Genomic DNA, 16,139 nt, shown 5'->3' with positions numbered 1-16,139 from the left:
AAATAGCTTCAATGTGAAGCTGCAATGTTGGCCCTGGGTTCACAGTGGATCAAATTGATTTGAAAATGCACCTCAGCAGTTAAAGATGGATGACACGCCCCAACTGTAAATATGCCTGTGTGTCAGAGAGTGCTAATATATGTAACACTTGTTACTGCTGCTTTGTCTTGGCTTCAGCATCCTGGGAACAAACCCCATGTCTGGTGAGTTGCCTGTATGAAATTTACAAACACTTTCAGATTTACAATGAATGCTCTAGATAAGGCTGTGATGGACTGGTGACGTGTCCACTATTGTTCCCCACTGTTGTATGGACCAAGCGAAGGTAATTCCATGCCAGGTCAGGGGGTGGTGGGGTGCACTAAACCTTCTCTTGTTATCTCTACAGACCAGGAAAACCTTTCTGACTCAACACTGAAGACGTCATTTCTGGCATCACTTCCACTTCTGGCACGTAGGATGATGTCACTTCTGGTTCCGACGCCTAGACTAACGTCAGAAGAAGGTCACTTCCAGTTCCCCTACGTCACTTCCGGTTTAGTCACTTAAAACCGCCATCTTTCCAAACCTTCGACAGTTCATGTTTGGACTCCAACCAAGACACTTGTCTCTAAAATCAACCCATTGCAGCCATGGATAATATACTGGTGGTTGCCCCAAACTTTTTTTTAGTGTGTCAAGTCCAATCTTTTCACAGTGCCCATTTCTAGGAAGTGATTTTTTAAGTAAATACTTCCATCCATCCATTTTCCAACCCCCTGAATCCGAACACAGGGTCACGGGGATGTGCTGGAGCCAATCCCAGCCAACACAGGGCACAAGGCAGGAACCAATCCCGGGCAGGGTGCCAACCCACCGCAGGACACACACAAACACACCCACACACCAAGCACACACTAGGGCCAATCAACCTAACCTGCATGTCTTTGGACTGTGGGAGGAAACCAGAGCGCCCGGAGGAAACCCACGCAGACACGGGGAGAACATGCAAACTCCACACAGGGAGGACCTGGGAAGCGAACCCGGGCCTCCTAACTGCAAGGCAGTAGTGCTACCACTGCGCCACCGTGCCGCCCGGTCTACACCTAAATGTCAAGTTATCATGCAGTACGCCGTTACTGGATAATATATAATAATATAATATATATATAATAATATAGACATTTATTTTTAATATGTCATTTAGGTGTAGAGCGGGCGGCATGGTGGCGCAGTGGTAGCACTGCTGCCTCGCAGTTAGGAGACCCGGGTTCGCTTCCCGGGTCCTCCCTGTGTGGAGTTTGCATGTTCTCCCCATGTCTGCGTGGGTTTCCTCCGGGCGCACCGGTTTCCTCCCATAGTCCAAAGACATGCAGGTTAGGTGGATTGCCGATTCTAAATTGGCCCTAGTGTGTGCTTGGTGTGTGGGTGTGTTTGTGTGTGTCCTGCGGTGGGTTGGCACCCTGCCCAGGTTTGGTTCCTGCCTTGTACCCTGTGTTGGCTGGGATTGGCTCCAGCACACCCCTGTGACCCTGTGTTCGGATTCAGCGGGTTGGATAATGGATGGATGGATTTAGGTGTAGACCAATGAACCAGCCAGAGTAAATGTATGGATTTACTGACGCTGTATGTAATTTCCATACTTTAAATAATGAACCTACCCTTTGTGTCTTTGATCATTGGGTAACAGACTGCTGTTCTGTGTTTACTAAAGAGTAAATGATGCAGTGAGAAGTGTTTCCCCTGCCTGCTTATTGACTCAAAAAGGTTTTATCAGACTTGTCCTAGTAGAGAATATGTTTCTTTCTTTACTTATTATGTCGAATTCTATCACATGCTTTTCAGCAATAAGATACAAATGAAAAGGAACCAGCAGTTCTCCATCTAGCTTTTTTCCATTTATAACCCCTGTGTATTCATCATGTACTATCAGGCTTAATAAAATACTCAGAACAGAATTGAACAGATAAAAGTGAAGGACTGAAAATGACTCATCTGTTTTAGGCTTCAGATCACTTGGATGTAAGGAAAAATCTATGATATAAAACTGACCTAACATTGCAGAGTTAAAACGCTAACAAGGCATAAAATTTAATAAGTTGTTGTTGGTTTAATAGCAGTTTAATAATCTGTTGTTGGCAAGGATTGGTTTATAATTAAGACACTGGGTTAGAACAAAAACCTGCAGCCACTGCGACCTTCCAGGACTGAAGTAGAGATTAATACAGTAGCATCTAGAGACACACAGTGGAACTGCAAGCTCCTCATCATGAAATAATAATGAGATTTCATGGGACAGTAAAAGCAAAATGTCTAGTTTAGGAAAATATTGCAAAGTGCACAGGCAGACTATTGCAAATTGTATTTTTGAGCTATCATATTTTGACATTTTTTGATGTTGTAATTTTAAAGATGACAGGAAAAAAGTGAACAATGAATACTGAAAAGCTAAAAAACTACCACAAACTAAAAGGCTGACAGCAAGTATTCCACCCACCCATTATGAAACCATGTAAAGCAGTTCAGGGTCATGGGGGCTATCCTGACAGCATTGGGTGCAAAGCTGGAACCAACCGTGAATATGCTGCCAGTCCATTGCAGGGCAGCTTAACTGATAAAAGGCCAATTTAGGGCTGCCTCTTAAGGAAACCCACATCAGAAGTGTGACACAAACAAAGTGACTGGAAGGAAAACCCACAGAGACAGGAGGACATTACACCAACATTTTACCAGCTTTTAAATAAGGTCTTGGGCACTCAAAATTATTAGCTGAATAGATACCAGATGAGTCTGAAGTCAGCCTTCCATGAGTATATCTGGAGTTTGCAGAAGTCATTCCTCTTTATTTCATACTGGTATTGTTATTATCATTTTCTTTTATTAATCTCTCTTGCTATTTCATTATTTTATTGTTAATTTTTCCAAAGTTAGCAGCCATTTTGTCCATTGTCTTTCATGGCTACTGCCTCTCCAGGGAAATTTAGTATATACTATATAATGCTAGGGCCACTTCTACTTGTAATAGTATATAAATTATTTGGATAGGAATAAAAGTAACAAGCTGGTTAAGTTTGCAGATGATACCAAGCAAGGTGGATTGGCAGATAATCTGGAATTTGTTGAATCATTACAGAGGGGCTTGGTTAGCATACAGGCCTGGGCATATTTGTGGCAGATGAAATTTAATGTAAAGTATTACACATAGGAAGTAAAAATGTTATGTTTGAGTACACAATGGGAGGTCTGAAAATCAAGAGCACACCTTATGAGAAGGACTTAGGAGTCATAGTGGTGTGGCACGCGGCTGGGGGTGGTACCCAGCCGGGACGCCCAGAAGGACAGGAGGAGGGCTCATGCCTCCTCCGGACCTCCAGGGAGCGGCCTCATGCCTGGAGGACTTGGAACCTCAGCACTTCCGCCACACTAGGAAGTGCTGGGGGGAAGAAGGAAAAAGAGACACCCGGAGTGCTTCCGGAAAGACAGCTGGCACTTCCGCCACACAGGGGCGTGTCAAGGGAAGATTGCCGGGAACCACCTGGAGCACATCCGGGTGACTATAAATGGGGCCGCCTCCCTCCTATCAATGAGCTGGAGTCGGGAGCAGGAGCAGGACGAAGCTCCTGGAGAGAGAGTAAAGGTGGCCCAGGGACAAGGCGAGAAAAGGCCCAGGAGAAGGGAGACTGGGGCTAGAGCACTGTGAGTTGTGCGGGACTGTGATTAAACTTGTGTTGTGTGGACGACAATAAAAGGTTTTTGCATAAAGATGCAGTGTCGGTCTGATGGTGTCCGGGCAAGTCTCACAGTGGACTCTAAGCCATCGAATTCCCAACAGTGTTCAGAAGCCATTAAGGAGGCAAACAGAATGTTAGGTTAGGTTGTGGTTGTGCTCAAGCTTTATAATGCACTGGTGAGGCCTCATCTGGAGTACTGTATGCAGTTTTGGTCTCCAGGCTACAAAAATGACATAGCAGCACTAGAAGAGGTCCAGAGAAGAGCGACTAGGCTGATTCCAGGGCTACAGGGGTTGAATTATGAGGAAAGATTAAAAGAGCTGAGCCTTTACAGTTTTAGCAAAAGAAGATTAAGAGGAGACATACCTGGTGTTTAAAATTATGAGGGGAATTAGTACAGTGGATCAATGCTCTTATTTTAAAATGAGTTCATCAAGAACATGGGGACACATTTGGAAACTTATTAAGGGTAAATTTCACACAAACATTAGGAAGTGTTTCTTCACACAGAGAACAATAGACACATGGGATAAGCTATTAAGTAGTGTGGTAGACAGTAAGACTTTAGAGACCTTCAAAACTAGCAGTGCTGGTGCCAACATTTAAGCAAATTAGGCATTCTCCTAGGGTGCAGATCATGGTGGGGAGGGAAACCCAAACCCAGACCACATGGATTAACTACGAACAGTTGGTTGGCTCACTAATAAGCTTGACCAAGGGTGCAAAATAACCTACCACAGGCACTGAACACTAGACTTGATGATCTTGAAAGAATTAAATGAATAGGACTTGTGAGGGGCGGCACGGTGGCGCAGTGGGTAGCGCTGCTGCCTCGCAGTTGGGTGATCTGGGGTCCTGGGTTCACTTCCCGGGTCCTCCCTGCGTGGAGTTTGCATGTTCTCCCCGTGTCTGCGTGGGTTTCCTCCGGGCACTCCGGTTTCCTCCCACAGTCCAAAGACATGCGGTTAGGTGGATTGGTGATTCTAAATTGGCCTTAGTGTGTGCTTGGTGTGTGGGTGTGTTTGTGTGTGTCCTGCGGTGGGTTGGCACCCTGCCCAGGATTGTTTCCTGCCTTGTGCCCTGTGTTGGCTGGGATTGGCTCCAGCAGACCCCCGTGTCCCTGTGTTCGGATTCAGCGGGTTGGAAAATGGATGGATGGATGGACTTGTGAGCTTTGTTGGGCTTTATGGCCTGTTCTCTGGATTATTCCAATGTATAAATGTTCTAATAATAAAATACTAAAGTCTGGTTGTGTGTCTGGTCCCAGTGAGCAATCTAATTAATCAGTTTGTATAAAAGTATAAAAGAGGACAGGAGTCAAGCAAGACACCTCAAAATTAATGATAGAGTCTGAGACGTAGACTTTACAGGAACACACTCGAGAGAATGGATATTGTCGATGTCCTCAAAGAAAACTGCTGATAGCAAGTAATATTAAGAGACTGAGTCAATAACAATGACTAAACAAGAGGATTAGGGGACCGGGTTTTATAGTTGCAGGGGAGGAAGAGGCGGGTCCTGGATGGGAGTGAGATTTGTAGGAGGGTGTGGCCTCACAGCAAAAGTGGGTGGAGTTTTAGCTGGACTTCTGCTCTGTGGGTCTGTGGAGGAAGGAGAAAAGGCATTAGTGCAGTTCATCAACCCCTGTCTCTGCGTCTTCACCTTAGTTGAGCTCTTAGACTGCCTCCCATGTGCACATCTGTGACAGTATATATGTATTTTAATTGTGTCTTTTACCCTTTTTGTACAGCACTTTGGTTCAGTTTTGGCTGTTGTAAATGTGCTTTATAAATAAAGTTGGACTTGACTACATACAATAACTGCATAAATACATATCTACAGAAGACATGAAAAACAACAGGTCCCTAATTCTGAAATGTAAGATAAGCAGATGACAGTGGATGAGAATATTAAAGAAGTTTTATAAACTTTTACTTCCTACAGAACCCAGAAAAAATAAACATCAGCGGCTGCAGTGTGATGGCCCAGCATTCTGTCCTGGTGGGACTCCAATGTGTTGTCCATGATAAAATGCTACTGTCTGTGTGTGATTGTGTGTGTGTCCAGTCCATCCGAGCAACAGTTTGTTGATCAGTTTGGCTGTGGTGGCTCCGTGACAGAGAAGACAATACATTATGGGTGCAAAGTTCAATTTCTGATTATGAGAAGCATTCATTTATCCTTACAAAAAAGGAGATGAATGGAGCATTTCAATGACAATAAAGTGAATAACTTGTTGAGTGATACTGGGTCGCTAAATACTAATAAGGCACCACCCAGACCCTGTCAAAGATGTGAAGTACTCACAAGAATATAAATGAGGTTTACACAGTTGGTAATGGTAAAAGTGGACAGCTAGTGAGTAGGGTGCCTCATAATGACGGAGTCTAAGAAGCACACGATTGAGAGAGGAAGCTCTGGAAAGGACAGGTTGAGACACACAAGGGTACCAAGGAAAGGCTTAGGAGGGTACTTGTGGGATGAAAGATATCAAATATTGTTTAATTTATTACATTGCCTGTTAACTAAGACATTTACTTCTAAAATAGGCTGCTCCTCACTGCAACCCTGAATCTAGGGAACAGATGGACATACAAAGCTGATCTTAATCCTGCCTCCAAATAGATGAAAAGAGGCCAAACGTTTTGTGGATTTCATGGAGACACAAGGTAGGAAAAAAAAGAGTAACATTAAAAAATGAGAAAAATCTGTGCACCTCCAACTTTAGAGTGAGTGGACATCGTGGGCAGCGTTGCACCACTGCTTCTCGCAGGCCCTTGAGAATGATGCACTTTTCTTCAATCAGTCTTCATTTATTACAATATCAGTAATAGCACTCATCCTGAAAAGGCGTCTGTGACAGAGTAAGGAGCTCAGCAAGACAAGAGGACTTTAATGGAGCCAGCTGCGGTGTTTTGGCAATGTAATTAGGATGCTTTCTTGGACTCCTCAATTGCAATGTGTGCAAGATGTGGCTCACTAGGACATGTCTGAGGGGCAGACCCTTTTACTGAGGGGATTATACTGTATTTCATCCATCCTGGGATGGTTTATGTATTTTCAAAATGGGTTGGAGGAAACTGCTGGGCATAGGGAGCCCTGATCAGACCAGCTCAGGTTATTGACACCAGGAAAAGATGAATGAATATAATGATAATGATGACAAAATGAAAATGCATCATTAGAACAAAGCAGCACACAGTGCCTAAAAAAACAAACAACAAGAGGCCACTGGGAGAATAACTGATATATTTAACACAGCAAGTGTGAAAAGGATCTGAACACATCTAGGACTGCTATGGTATAATATTACAGAACAGGGTACATAACAATAGTGATACCATTAGAAGTAATATGAGGAGCTTCACAGTTCCTTCTTTAAAAGGTCAAACACCCAGAATTTTGATGTTGTATATACAGAAACAGACTCTGCACACCTTTTTTCTGTTCCTCCTGCAGCAGAAACACAAGCCTTGATATCAGAGAGGTGTGGGGACCTTCCAGACCTCTGGAATCCTTTATAGTGATTAATTATGAGTCACATAGTCCCCTCAGCCTAGTGCTGTTGTTCTACCTGTACAATATGGCACAGAACAACCCCAACCACACACACAAGATACCCACACTGGTAGAAGGCATAGCAGAGTCGAGCAGTGAACCCCTGAAGCTGCACATCCTGCCAGTGATGAAGTTTAAATGAGATTAGCAAGAATCATACAAGCAAACAGATGGGCCACCACCACATTGCACCAATGACAGCTGATGACTGTGTCAACTATCAATTTTGTCTGCGAAAAACAAGAAAGTGTATCATAAGTGGGCACAGAAGCATCAACACTGGCCCACGAGGAGTTGGGTATATTATTATCATTTCAGAGGAATTCAGGTTCCTTTTGCATTTTACTGATGGAAGGATCAGAATTTGGTGTGAGCAACATGAGTCCATGAAGCTACAATGTTTGGTGTCAACCGTACAGGCGGGTGGTGACAGCTTGATGCTGTGGGTAATGTTTTCCTTGCACAGATTAGGACTCCTGATACCCACTGAAGAACATTTGAATGAACACTGTTGCTGACTAAGATCATCACTTCATGACTACAGTTTATCCACACTTTGATGAACACTTACAGCAGATAAGACATATTGTTACTGAACGGTTCTAGGAACATGACTGTGAGCATCTATTGTCTGCACAATCTCAACAACATTGAGTGTTTTTAGATGATGTGGAAAGAGTTGTTCACAGCAAGACTTTGCGGCCACTCAATTTGCATAGCGAAGAATATCCAGCATCTTGTTGACTCCATGTGTACCATGATAAATAAAAACATATTAAAATATATAACTTTGTGTTATTTAATTGAAAATATAAATCTTCTTACCTGATATTTACTCTATATGCAATGTATGATGTATACGTGTGGGGTTCAAATAGAAATATTCTACAGCAATGCCATCCACAGCAATGCCATCCTTGAGTCAAGCTGATGGAATTCCTCTTTAGATTCACTGACTGAGATGATTGGTTTTCGCAATCTGTGCAATGTGTGCACCCGAATTTTGTCCCAGGAGTCAAGTGGGGAGTTGACCTGTGTGGGAAGTGATGACCAAGTAAAAAGAACCTGATGCCAAGACCTGGATATGCCAAGGAGAGATGAAGGGAGAAGAATCCAGCTGTGATGAGCAAGACTCTGTGAGGAAAGAGTGTAGCCAGTCTCAGATGGAAAAATAAACATTGAGATTGAATATACTGTACATTTATAAATCTAGTCAGGTTCATGTTGGTCACTACCTATTCTGGCAGAACTGAGTGAATGGAAGATGCCAGCCCTGAATGGAATGCCAGCCCATCCAAGGGATACTCACTTACACTGAGACATTTTAAAGTCCCAATTAACTTTTGGGATGTGTGAGGGAAATGGAGTAACCTAGAAAAAAAACACATACACATACAGAAGGAGAATACAAGGAGATCTGAACACATATTACATGCTGTGTTATTTTAACTCATAACATTTGCAATCCACACCGGACTTATTAGCCTAACAGCATGTCTTAGCACAGTGGGAGTAAGCCAGAGTCTGTATAAATATATACAGGGACATTGGTGTCTAATCAGGACGGGACAGCAGCTCCAAATCTTTTAAGTTATGTCCCACACCCTTCCTTTCTCCACCTAACTATTGTGGGATAAAAACGAGCATTTCTGGCCAAGGAAGAGCTCAGGCTATTTCCTGGATGGGAGGCCCAAGAGGAATGTTCTACAGAAAACTCTGTGCTCAGCCAGCATATAGTAATGGGTGGACCAGCTGAAGCCAGATGTTGGGAGTGGTTCCATCCCACATGCTCTAGGTGGCAGTGGACCTCGTATGAGAACCCAGTCAGGACACCTGTAGGGGTGCTAGGAAATGGAATTCCAGAACTGCAGCCCTGTAGGGGTCCCTTGGAATGGCTAGAGGGCTCTGTAGGGGGAGGACCACTCTACTGTCTATGGCGCAGAAGTGCTTCACAGAGGAGACAGAGTGGCACCAGAAGCTTTCCCTTGTCCGGCTTAAAAGGAAGCCTGCTGCAACATATGGGAGAGTCAGGAGGCAGCGGCAGAAGGAGGAAGAATTGGGAATTATTGAATAATTATTGCATACTTATGGCTTATTGTTGGGAAAGGATTGTGGAAAGTGCCTGGAAGGACAATAAAAATCCATTATTTTATTCTATTAAAGTGTGCTGAATTACTGGTACTGTGGTTTTGGGCTCTCTGGTGCTCTTGTGTGGTTACACTATAAAAAGCCACATTGGCTGCAGTGTTCATTCCAACCAAGTTCTCAATCAGTCGCCATTTTCCTTTCTTTTAATGCACTGAACAAATTCACTCCAGAACAGCGTGGGACCCATTACACCATTCATTATAGTGCAAGGCACTGTCCTTGGTATCTTCTGTCAAGGATGGGATGTTGAAGATCAGGCCTGTGAGAATGACAGTGTACTGTATTTGCATTTAGACTTGTGCCTTCATCTTTGAAATAGACTGAAAAAAAAACATAATACAGTTTAGCTTCTTGAGGCAATGTTAACATAACATAGCAGAAATTTTGGAATACACTGATTTCGAGGAGAATTTAGAAAAGAAAGCATCAGTTTGAGTAAGAAATTCAACTAGAGGACTTCAGTAGGGGTTTTGGTTTAAATGAAAGCAGCTGATCAAACATGGATTCGGGAATATCTTGAAACAGGCAATATTATTGAAAACTAAACCAATGCCACATGGCGGAAATACTCTTTTTAGCATAAGCAGTAGAGGCAATAGTGCTCCAGTTCCCGTGGCCCACTCAATTTAACAACTGACAACCTTTAGTGATAGGATGAAGGAAGAAAAGTACCAGCTGCACGCTGCAGCCCAACACTCTTTGCCAAGTCATGCTGCGGCAGGGGTTTTCTGCTTTTGCTGTGTCAGTCTACTTTATTCTCCTTTCAGACTGTATTTCAGATCAGGTGTCCATCACTTATATTTTCCTGATTGGTCCTGACTTTACAGGAGCTCATCTAACACCCTCCCCTCCCACCTCCACACCTGTCAAATTCCCTTTATAAAAGCAGGGTTGGGAGGCGATGCTGAGGTATCCAAGGTTCTTGCTTCAACAGTGTTTGAACGGAGCCCTGATCCCTTCTACAGCGGCAGCTTCATATTCATTTATTGTTTTGTCATCTCCACTGCTAGGACAAAAATCAACATGGCCTCCCAGATCTGCCAGAACTATCATCGCGACAGCGAGGGTGCTGTCAACCGTCTGATTAACATGGAGCTGTGTACCTCCTACACCTACCTGTCACTGGTGAGTGCGATTTTGAACTGTAAATGGCCTTTTAATTTTTGTCCTGCAGGGCATGTATGACAGCAGAGATGGATGGCAGCTGCAAGACCTTCAAGGTCAAAGCTTCTTTGTATTACATGTTAGATGAGTTTACTGTGGTTGAAATTTAGACTGCACTGCTCCTACTTACTGTATGTGTGGTAATGTTACTCATTATATTCCAGATTAGGGTTAGGCTTAGGGTTAAGCAAAAGATGTGTCGGAGGTCGCTAACTGATTAAATGCTGTTCATTGTTTCTAGTTGGACTAATGGTCATGAGCAGATTATTCAGTAGGTTATTTTGGTTATTGCTCTTGACTCACGAATCCAGTGTCGCTGGTTCAAAGCTCACCCAGTCATTGCCTATGTGGGCTTCCTCCAAAGCCCCCCAAAATTGCAGTTTTGGTGATTCTTGGAGTAAATGTGGGTGTATGTGACTGGGCACTCTGATGGACTGGGTGGATTCTCGCCTTGCACCCAAAGCTCCCAGGATAGCACTCTGAATTTTATTTCACAGGTTTATGAATTTCTCAATCAGGGCCCACTGAGGTGAAGTTTTTATTTTAGATAAGGAAGAAAGAAGTTTCAAGATAAGGTAGTTATACTCACTAATCAAGAAGCCAGCAGACGCAAGTAAGAACTTCACTGTAATCTGTATACGTGATGGCACTGACACTAAAAATACAGTATATAAACTGTAAAGTGCTGGCATCTCGTCCGTGTTAGTCCCCACTTTGGACTTTAATGTTGGATAAACAAAATAGAAAATGGATGAATGGATGCAGCCATCACATTGACCTGGGCACTGTTAAGGAAAAACAGGAAACAGATTATTTGATTTTTAATATAGTACAGGTCATTGTGAAGGCTGGAGTAAACATTTTAATTACACCCATCTATCCAACAATAATCCAACAGATTATTTGATTCATAAAGAAAGCAAAGATCTGTATTACTTGAACAAGTGCACATTTTACTTTGTGTCTTGAGGATCTAGTTTACAATGCTATTTTTGGTCCTTTTTCCTTTTTTGCAATTTTCCATAAAAAAATATACATCAAACCAAATATAAAAATTAACTTGTGAGCTAAAATCTGTTCATCCATCCATTTCCCTAACCATGTTTTAAGGGCAGGGTTGTGGGGCAGCAGGAGCCTATCCCAGCAATCAATCATAGAGAACAAGGCAGGAGCAACCCCTGGAAAAGGCATCAGTCCATCACATGGCAATTATGAACACATACACACACACTGGGGTCTGTTTAACATGTACAGTAAAAAGCAGAATTTAATTTTAAGATATCTTAATCGGGAGTTTGCATGGTCTCTCTGTGTCTGTGTGGGATTCTCTCGGGTGCTCTGGTTTCATACCCAAAGTGATTAAAAATATCCAATGGAAACTTTTGTAACTGATCTGGAAGCTTTGCTCCTTAAAAGTTCAGAAGATGGATTTTGTAGGCATATCTTGTATAAAACTCTACAACTTTGCTCCCCAAAGTATCATCTCCTTTTTGAAATTATTTTAAAGACTAGTGGAACATGATCATACACGTATCATGGTATAAGCTGTCAATGGAGACCAAGATCAAGGTTGAAATGTGAGTTTGTGAGTTTTTGCATGACAGACAACCATTAGCATTTTATAGATATACTATAGATGCTATCATTTGTCAAAAACACCCATTATCCTTCAACATCTCAAAGGCACATACGTAGGGGTGTGAAATCCACATGTCTGGAAAAAGCCAACCAGGAAAGGAACAAAGCATCTGTCACCTCCAACCATAAGTACACATTATTTTGATTCCGAGAACTATTACTTGGAATTTAACAGATTAGACAAAGCAAACTAATGTATTATGATATTGGTGTAAATATAACAAAAGGATAATAACCTTGTGAATGATATATTGTGGCAATGTGTTATAAGTGTCTTCCTAAAACCAGTCACAACATGCAGAAGCATTTCTTATGCACAAACGCAGTCAGAGAGACAGAGAGAGCTCTTTGAGTGTGTGTATCCAGCCAAAGAATTTATCCATCTTAACCATGTGAATTGCAAAATCAGAGTTCATAAGTTATGTGCCTTTTTCTAATAAAGAGAAAAGCTCCATCTAAGAGAAAAGGTAGAATAGATAAATGAAGTGTATTTTCTATAGAAGGGAAAAGTTAAATTAAGCTTTTATAGTTTTATGTTTTGTGATTTTCATTATTGTCTTCTGTCTTTAAATATATATCTATATATATATATATATATATTTGCATATATCTATCTTCTATTATCCTTATGCTATAACTAAATGGTATTACTTTGTTTATTTCAACAAGCATGTCAGGGCTATTTGTGAAAGTAAGTCTCTGGCCACGTTTTGAACTACAACACAGAAATGAAAGTGCAAATGTAGACTTTTGTCGATTTATGAGTCTTGTTCATAAATTGTACAGATCTCTTCATATTTTTGGAGAACCTACACCCCATCCCAGTGATGGACAAGTTAAATTACTCTCTTTCCTACTCCCTGCAACTGTGAAATGGATTAACAAGGAGGAGAAGGAAGAGGAGGTTGGGAGCTTGCACTGATAGAGCGTGTTGCCGCACCCACCACATGACAAACCATCTCAGGATCCCAGTTTAGGACCCGAGCGCAGCCATGTAACAGGTGACACCTCAGCACTGAAATGGATCAAGTGAACTTGACAATGATTAAATGGACGTCACTGCATACTAAGCATTTTAGCAATAATTACATTTTAAAATGAAACATAATTTACCATCAGTTATAAGAAAGCTTATGAGCATCTCTCTGTCATCTCACTTTGTCTCATTCTTTATATAGTCATGAGGACCTACAACAAAGTATCTCATATTTTGCAATAAATCGTAGGCATCCATGTGCTGGCGTCTTTATAAAAACACTTCCTTTTAGTAGTATTATTAAATAAACAAACATTCTACTCCTAATTTAAATCTACATCTATTGATCTCTTAAGTTTAGGATATGATATGGATCAAACCTGTATATCCATGATTTCCACTATGAAATAATATCTTCCATTCATTTATTAGCTGAAATATCACAGCCTTATTAGCATTTAAATTTATTTAATTTTTCTGAAAATAAATCCCCTGAGGAGAGCACCACACTCAAATTAAATTCCTTTTACCGTTTGTTTTCTCTTAGCCTAATATAACATTTTCTAAGCCTAATATCTCATAACACAAAAATCACAAAATTTCACTCAAATCTAAACATGAAGTCCATTCAGGCACCAGTCCATATTCACCTTTAGATCAATTAAACAATTCAGCTTGTGTTTAAGTTTACCCTAACGTAGATTTAAGTTTACTCTGGCTTGCCTGAATTTTTAAATAAATGTTTGTAGGAGCTGCGGTGGGTTGGCACCCTGCCCGGGATTGGTTCCTGCCTTGTGCCCTGTGTTGGCTGGGATTGGCTCCAGCAGACCCCCGTGACCCTGTGTTCGGATTCAGCGGGTTGGAAAATGGATGGATGGATGTTTGTAGGAGGGGCTAACAGCTACTTTTGTACATTTACATTTTATTCCAAAGCTGCTTACAAATGAGGTGAACGTATTCGAGTCAACATGTTAGGGGGTTGCTATAAAACAAATGTTCCAAGACTAGGTTAAAAAATTGATTAAAATAAGTAAAAAAATGTTCTAAATCTTAAAAGTGAGCAACTATTAAATCATCTAGTTAACCATACCCTAAATACAAAAGAGCAGTGCATGGAAACTATCACCAGTTAGGAAGGTAAGACTACACAGAGGTGGAGTGAATGAGAGACATCTTATTACTTCTTGCTCTACAAATCTTTTCCGACCTCCTGTAGGCTCACTACTTCAAGCGTGATGATGTGGCCCTGGAAGGCTTTTGCAAGTTCTTCAAGGAGCAGAGCGAAGAAGAACAAGAACATGCCAACAAGCTCATGGAGTTCCAAAACAAGCGGGGCGGCCGCATCTTCCTCCAGGATATCAAGGTAATGAATGATTTTGTTATGTGCAGGTGATGCCATATGACCTCAGCCTGGCTCAATTCAATAAAAATTGTCTTTGCAGAAGCCAGACAAGGATGAGTGGGGTAACGGTCTGGATGCCATGCAGACTGCCCTTCAGCAAGAGAAAAACCTCAACCAAGCTCTACTTGATGTGCACAAGCTTGCCTCTGACCGCACTGACCCACATGTAGGTAGATGATATCGGTCCATTTTGCTTTGGATACTAAAGTGAGACTTAAGAGGTTTCCAACATTTCTCATTATATAAGGCTGGTAATGATGAAACGCTGGCCACATTAATCTTACTCTAACATTAAAGATGCCACATTTCTTCCTGCAGCTCTGTGACTTTCTGGAGACCCACTTTCTGAGAAATAAAATGAAGATGATCAAGAAGATAGGTGACCACATCACCAACCTGAAGAAGACTGGTGGCAGCAGCACTGGACTGGCCGAGTATATGTTTGACAAGCTCACTCTGAAGGAGAGCAGCTAAATTGGCATCTCCACAAGTTTTCTCAATGAGGCAATAGTTTTGAGGCCATCAGTACACAACAGGATTACTAAATAAAGATTATGAGATCAACATTTTACTATGTGTGTTGTGTAGCTGCCATGGTGAACAATCACTCATTTAAAGGGAAGATATGTAACACGGGAAACATCTTCTCTTCTTTACTATCTGATGATTACAGAAAGTATTCAGACCTTTTCACTTTCCGCACAATTTATTGTGTTGTAGATTGAATTTTAAATGAATAAATTTGCTATTTTTGTCTTAACAATCTACACATAATAACCCACAATAAGAAAGTGAAAACATATTTTCGGAAAGGTTTGCAAATTTATTAAAAATGAAAAAGTGAAGTCTCTCATTCATTTAAGTATTCAGATCCTTAATTCAGCACTTTGTAGAAACCCCTTTGGCAGCATTTACAGCTTTGAGCCTTCTTGGGTAAGACTCTATAATCTGTGCACAACTGGATGTGGGTAGTTTATCCCATTCTTCTTGGCAGATCTTCTCAGGCTCCATTAGCTTGGATGGTAAGTATCTGTAAACCTCCATCTTCAGGTCTCTCTACAGATGTTTGATGGGGTTTAAGCAGAGACAGTGGCTTGGCCACTCAAGGACAGTTAGAGACTTGTCCTGAAGCCACTTCAACATTGTCTTGGCTGTATGCTTCAGGTCAATTTCCTGCATGAAATGTGAACCGTTGCCCCAGACTGAGGTCACATGCACTCCGGAGCAGGTTTTCTTCAGGGATCTTTCAGTATTTGGCTGCATTCAGCTTCCCCTTAATAATTCTGACAAGTAAGCCTGGGTCAAAGACCATCATCCCACCACTAAGGCCCAGCCAGACCACATCAATTATGAAATCTGATATCAGGCTTATAAAATTTGAAATCACACTTTTAAAATTTGATATAGAGCTTTTGAAATTTGATATCGTACTTTTGAAATCAGATATGAAACTTGAAGATGTAGATATCAGATTTCCTGACCTTGATATCAAATTTCCAAAACTTTATATTAAATTTCAAAATCTTGATATCATATTTTAAAA

The 16,139-nt window shown here is 41.5% G+C and overlaps 1 protein-coding gene across 1 annotated transcript; it reads left to right on the top strand.

Annotated features, from left to right (window-relative positions):
* Positions 1–10,267: 10,267 nt before the first annotated feature.
* Positions 10,268–15,160, top strand: LOC114660668 (ferritin, middle subunit-like). The gene is made up of 4 exons (XM_028813518.2): positions 10,268–10,541; positions 14,411–14,557; positions 14,637–14,762; positions 14,915–15,160. The coding sequence occupies exons 1-4, from the start codon at positions 10,440–10,442 to the stop codon at positions 15,068–15,070; spliced, it is 531 nt and encodes a 176-aa protein (XP_028669351.1). The 5' UTR covers positions 10,268–10,439; the 3' UTR covers positions 15,071–15,160.
* Positions 15,161–16,139: the final 979 nt, after the last annotated feature.

Source organism: Erpetoichthys calabaricus, chromosome 11, assembly GCF_900747795.2.
Source record: "Erpetoichthys calabaricus chromosome 11, fErpCal1.3, whole genome shotgun sequence".
NCBI classification, from domain to species: domain Eukaryota; kingdom Metazoa; phylum Chordata; class Cladistia; order Polypteriformes; family Polypteridae; genus Erpetoichthys; species Erpetoichthys calabaricus.
The sequence above is the reverse complement of the archived record's forward strand: the minus strand, read 5'-3'. Positions and strand labels throughout refer to the sequence as shown.